The sequence below is a fragment of the Nicotiana sylvestris genome, chromosome 5 (genome assembly GCF_000393655.2).
Source record: "Nicotiana sylvestris chromosome 5, ASM39365v2, whole genome shotgun sequence".
NCBI classification, from domain to species: domain Eukaryota; kingdom Viridiplantae; phylum Streptophyta; class Magnoliopsida; order Solanales; family Solanaceae; genus Nicotiana; species Nicotiana sylvestris.
The window spans coordinates 114189757-114196007 of record NC_091061.1 but is presented as its reverse complement, the minus strand read 5'-3'; the positions used below and the strand labels follow the sequence as shown (position 1 = coordinate 114196007).

The 6251-nt window shown below is 41.7% G+C and overlaps 1 protein-coding gene across 1 annotated transcript; it reads right to left on the bottom strand.

Annotated features, from left to right (window-relative positions):
* Window positions 1-4437: 4437 nt before the first annotated feature.
* Window positions 4438-5298, bottom strand: LOC138869184 (uncharacterized). The gene is made up of 2 exons (XM_070146782.1): window positions 5131-5298; window positions 4438-5001 (listed from the first exon to the last, which is right to left on the bottom strand). The coding sequence occupies exons 1-2, from the start codon at window positions 5296-5298 to the stop codon at window positions 4438-4440; spliced, it is 732 nt and encodes a 243-aa protein (XP_070002883.1).
* Window positions 5299-6251: the final 953 nt, after the last annotated feature.

Genomic DNA, 6251 nt, shown 5'->3' with positions numbered 1-6251 from the left:
AAAATGAGCTCATTATGCGATGGGTTATGCGATCGCATATCAAATATGCAGACCGCATAACAATCACATATGCGCAGAAGTAGAAAGTCATCAGCAGTTATGCGATTGCAAAACCAACTGCATAAGTGGTTATGCGATCGCAAAGTGACCGCATATTTGAAGGCTAGATAGCCTGATATTCTGCCTCACTCTACGACACATATGCGGTCTGCATAAAAGGTTTGCGATTGCAAAAGCAATCGCATAACTTGTTCTAACTTAGGGAAATTTAGGGGGTCATGTGCGATGATTGTGAGGACTGTAAAGAGATTATGCGGCCCGCAGAAGTCATCTTCCTCACAAAAATTACACCTTCCCCAAATTACGTGGGTTCTTATTGCCACACATTTAAAATCTAAAGCCCATTGCATTTAATTTCACAAGAGAGAGGGGTACTCAGACTTCCCCCTCTTTGGTTCATCAACTATAGCACACACACAATTCCTCAAACTACTCTTCACCAAAGAAAATCAAATGCACATACTATACTAACATGCCAGTCACAGATTTAGCCCAATTCGACCATTTACAAGCATGACTTTCGAGTTAGGTTAGATTCACAAGAGGGAGAACAAGAAAGAAGAATGAGAGTAAAGAGAAGAGAAACCAGAAGCCATACCTGAAACTCGAGGATTCAAAAATTGAAATAAGAGATTGTAAGTGTGTTTTGATCCTTTCTCTTTTTCGTCCTTAGCAGATTCTATGCGTTCTCTTCTTCTCTCTTTGTTTTTCTTGTTTTTGTTCAAACTTGAGTGTGTGCAGAGAGTGGGTTAGGGTTTATCCGTGGCAGATATGCGGCGCATAAATTCATCGCATAACACAATATGCGATCGAGTGTTATGCGGTGGACTTATGACTGGGCAGCCTAGATACACTTTGCGATGCAAAAAGCGATCACAAAGTGCATATACGGGCCAAATAAATGAAAAACGACCACATAGTTGACAACTAAATTATCCAAACTTTATGCCTGAGTCTGCGATGACTATGTGGTTCGCATAGTCATTATGCAACCGCATAGTTGTTGCTCAACTGAACCTCTCTTTCCTTCAATTTCTTCACCACTAGGACCCTGTTCATGATATTTTACCTGCACTCTAGCACACACGTCAACTTGCTCAATCTAATCTACATAAATAATAATAAAAAACTACAAAAGAGTGTTACCACACATGGGTTGCCTCCCAAGAAGCGCTTGATTTAACGACGCAGTTGACTCCTTTTGGATTATTCCTTGGTGGGAGTTTCTATTGGAATATCCCTTATAGCAAATTGTTCTATCAAATGTCTTTCTCCTGTAGTACCAAGGTAATGCTTGAATCATTATCCATTCACCTTGAAAGTTCGAGTCTCATCCTCCGACTCCAGTTCAATAGCACTATAGGGAGACACACTCACAACTTTGAACGGGCCAGACCATTTGGACTTGAGTTTACCTGGAAATAACTTGAGTGTTGAATTGAAGAGTAAGACCAAGTCACCAGAATTGAATTCCCGCTTGAAGATCTTCTTATCATGGACAAACTTCATCCTCTCTTTGTACATGGCTGCACTCTCATAGTCATGGAGACAGAATTCTTCCATCTCGTTGAGTTGTGTCATCCTCAGGTTAGTAGCCTCGGCCCAGTCAAGATTTAGTTTCTTCAAATCCCACATGGCTTTGTGTTCAAGTTCTACTGGCAAGTGACAAGCTTTGCCAAAAACCAACCTATACGGTGATGTGACAATGGGGGTCTTAAATGCTGTGCGATATGCTCACAATGCATCATCTAGCTTCCTTGACTAGTCGGTCCTGTTTGCATTGACAATTTTTGCTAGGATGTTTTTGATTTCTTTGTTCAAAACTTCAACCTGACCACTCGACTGAGGATGATAGCGTGTGGCCATCTTGTGCTTTACACCATATTTTTCAAGCATTCCGGCGAAAGCCTTGTTGCAGAAATGAGACCCACCATCACTCAGGATGGCCCTTGGAGTGCCAAACCGTGTGAATATGTTCTTCTTCAAAAATGCGGTCACACTCCTTACTTCATTGTTTGGTAAGGCGATTGCCTCGACCCATTTAGAGACGTAGTCCACAGCCGCCAAGATGTAGGTCATGCCATACGATCTCACAAAGGGGTCCATAAAGTCTATCCCCCACACATCAAAGATCTCAATTTCTAATACAAAATTCATCGGCATCTCATGTCTTTTAGATATTGACCCTTGTCTTTGACATTAGTCATATGCCTTGACCATTTGATTTGCATCTTGGTAGATCGTTGGCCAATAGTAGCCACATTCAAGCACTTTTGCCGCCGTTCGATTTCCTCGATGATAACCCCCAACCGGCGAATCATGGCATGCCTTGAGAATTGGCATTACCTCATCTTCCGGAACACACTGACGGATGATGTTGTCATCACAAATACGGAACAAAAAGAGTTCCTCCCATTAGTAATGCCTACACTCCCGTAAGAACTTTTTCTTTTGATAAGCTTCCAATCCATCGGGAACTAACTAAGAAGTTAGCGATGTCGGCATACCAAAGAGCAAATGTGTTATACAATGCCAATATGCGTTCATCTAGAAAAGAATCATTGATTTCAAGGTCTTCTTTTGGTCTCCTTGCCTCTTCAAGCCTAGAAAGGTGATCCGCAACTTGATTTTCTGTCCCTTTCCGATCCTTGACTTCAAAGTCCAATTCTTGCAACAAAAGGACCCACCAAATTAATCTTGGTTTGGCATCCTTCTTCTCCATAAGATAGCGAAGAGCAACATGGTCGTGTATACTATCACTTTGGACCCCAACAAATAAGCCCGAAATTTTTCAAAAGCATAGACAATGGCAAGAAGTTCTTGCTCAGTCACAGTACAATTCATTTGAGCGCCATTGAGTGTCTTTCTTGCATAATAGACAGGGTGAAGAATCTTGTTATTACATTGGCCAAGCACTGCCCCAATAGCTACACCACTAGCGTCACACATGAGTTCGAATGGAAGAGACCAATCAGGTGTGACAATAATAGGTGCCGTGGTGAGCTTTTATTTCAATTCCTCAAAGTCTTTAAGGCACTTCTCATCAAATACGAACTTGCATATTTCTCAAGGAGTTTGCACATGGGATTTGCAGTTTTGGAGAAGTCCTTGATGAAATGCCTATAGAAGTCGGCATGCCCCAAAAAATGTCGGACACCTTTAACTTAAGTAGGTGGAGGAAGCTTGGAAATGATCTCGATCTTTGCACGGTCAACCTCTATGCCTTGTTTGGAAATTTTATGGCCCAAAATAATTCCCTCGTCCACCATGAAGTGACATTTCTCCCAATTTAGCACAAGGTTTGTTTCTTCACATCTTTTAAGCACTTGTCTAAGGTTATCTAGACAATGCTCAAAAGAATCACCCACGATAGAGAAATTGTCCATGAATACCTCTAAGAAATCTACCACCATATCTGAGAAGATTGACATCATGCACCTTTGGAAAGTAGCCGAAGCGTTGCATAGCCCAAATGGCATCTGGCTAAATGCAAACGTCTCATACGGACAAGTGAATGTTGTCTTTTCCTGATCTTCCAATGCAATATTGATTTGGTTGTAGACGGAATATCCATCCAAGAAGCAGTAGAATGAACTTCCCGCTAGCCGATCAAGCATTTGATCAATAAAAGGCATAGGGAAATGGTCCTTACATGTAGCACTGTTTAGCTTACGATAATCCATACAAACCCTCCATCCGGTCACTGTTCTTTTTGGGATGAGCTCATTTCTATCATTTTCAATCACGGTCATGCCTTCATTGTTTGGTACACATTGCACCGGACTCACCCACGAACTATCAGCAATGGGGTAGACTACCCCGACATCTAATCACTTGATGATTTCTTTCTTTACCACCTCATGCATGGAAGGTTTTAACCTTCATTTATGCTCCACACTTGGTTTACTCTCATTCTCCAATTGTATCTTGTGTTCAAAAATTCTTGCAAGAATCCCCCAGATGTTTGCTATTGTCAACCCAATAGCTTGCTTATGCTCCCTCAAGACATTCAACAGTTGTTCTACCTGCACATCATTTAACAAAGAAAAAAGAATTACCAGTAGAGTGTCATTAGAGCCAAGAAATTTATACCTCAAGTGTGGTGGAAGTGGTTTGAGCTCTAGTTGCGACGGCTCAATAATTGAACGCTTTGCAGGAGGAGTGACTCTATTCTCTAAGTCGGGAGAGAGTTTCTGTGGAGCATAAGTGTAGGACCCAAGCCTTTCCAATACATTTACTGATTCCATGTACCCCTCCATATCTTCACCATCGAAATTTACCAAAATGGCCTCCAACGCCTCACCGAGGCATTGTTCTTCCATCTTCATTTCAACTGCATCTTCCACCTCATCAACAACATCAATCACCGAGATGCTTTCAAATTCTTGTAGTAGTGCTTGCTTGGAATGTGACCTCTTCATCATTCACACGGAACTTGATCTCATTTCGTTCCGAATCTATCAGTGCACTTCTTGTAGCAAGAAATGGTCTTCCCAAGATGATAGGGATATCTTTGTCAACTGCACAATCAAGGATTACGAAATTGGCAGGCAAATGGAACTCTCCCACTTTCACAAGCACATCATCGACGATTCCCACCGGTCTCTTTATGGAAGATTGGCCATTTAACCTCATACTTGTAGGCCTCGGCATACCTAACCCCGCTTGCTTGTAAATAGCAAGAGGCATCAAGTTGATGCTAGCCCCACTATCACAAAGAGCTCTTGCAAAATCATGCGCTCCAATAGTGCATGGAATGGTGAAAGCTCCCGGGTCTTCTTTCTTTTGAACGATGGTTGTTGCAATGATGAAACTAACCCGGTGAGTCACATTCACCACTTCATTCTTGGTGGTTTTCTTCCCGGTGATCAAGTCTTTCAAATACTTAGCAAAACCCGGCATCTCTTGAAATGCTTCCACAAATGGGATATTTACCGATAACTGCTTGAGAATATCATAGAACATTTCGAGTTTGCTATCGTCAACCTTCCTAGCAAGTCTTTGAGAGAAAGGGGAGGAGGTCTAGGAATAGGCGGTAGAGTTTGGTGTCTCTTTTACCCTTTTATTTACCTCTTCCCGGTTCACTTCTTGAACTTTCAACTCTTCCAGGATCTTTTTAGCTTCAACAACAATTGGCTCTTCAACTTGTGCCTCAACCGCTTGTTCGGACTCTTCCACTTCAACCACTTGTTCACTCTCTTCTTGAAGTACCTTCCCACTCCGAGTAGTAATTGCCATGCAATGAGAAGTTGGACCACTCCCACTACCCTTTGGGTTCGCAATTATGTCACTTGGAAGTGTCCCCTTTTTTCTTTGGATTTTGTTCCCTAGAGATATCTCTTATTTGCATCTCCAATTTTTGAATGGATGCGGTATGAGAACCAACAAGCTCAGTCATATTCCTCATAGAAGTGTCGGACCTTTCTTGATTTTGCAATACCCGTTCAAGTATGTTTTCCAACTTGGAATCACTTAAGGAACCTTGATTTGAATATTTCCCCTTTGGTGGAACATAAGGGTTTGAACTCCGATTTGAGAAGGTGTTGTTGTTGTTATTCCAATTTCCTTGATTTGAGCTACCTTGGTCATTTCGCCACTGTTGGTTGCCTTGCCCTTGCGGGTTAGGCCTCCATTGATTTTGTTGTCCTTGACCTTGGTAGTGTTGCCTTTGATAGCCTCCTTAAGAGTTGTTGACATAGTTTGCTTCCTCATAATCTTCATTTGATGAGGGTTGAACATCTTCCACCAAATTTAACTTCTTTGTTTGGCTTTCAGTGAACATTTTTATCAACATATTGATATTGGTGGCAAGCCCTACAATTACTTGATCTCTTTCTTGGTTCTTCTTAATCATGTTGGTCAAGGAGGGAGAACCATATGTAATTCCACATGTGGTGTCCTCTGAGAGCCAAGCTTGGTTATCTTTTGCCATTTTGCCAAGGATTTGTGTGATCCTTGCAAATGTCTTATCCATAAAAGATCCATCAGCTGCATTCTTGGCTATAGTTTGTTTCATAGCATCTAAACCCGTGTAGAATTTCTCCAACAAAATAGAATCAGAAAAACCATGATTAGGCGACCTCACCAAATATAACTTGAATCGATCCCATGCCTCATGTAGATGTTCTCCCGGTAGTTGCTTGAAAAAGAAAATTTTATCCCGGAGCTCAGATTTCTTGCTTTACGGGAAC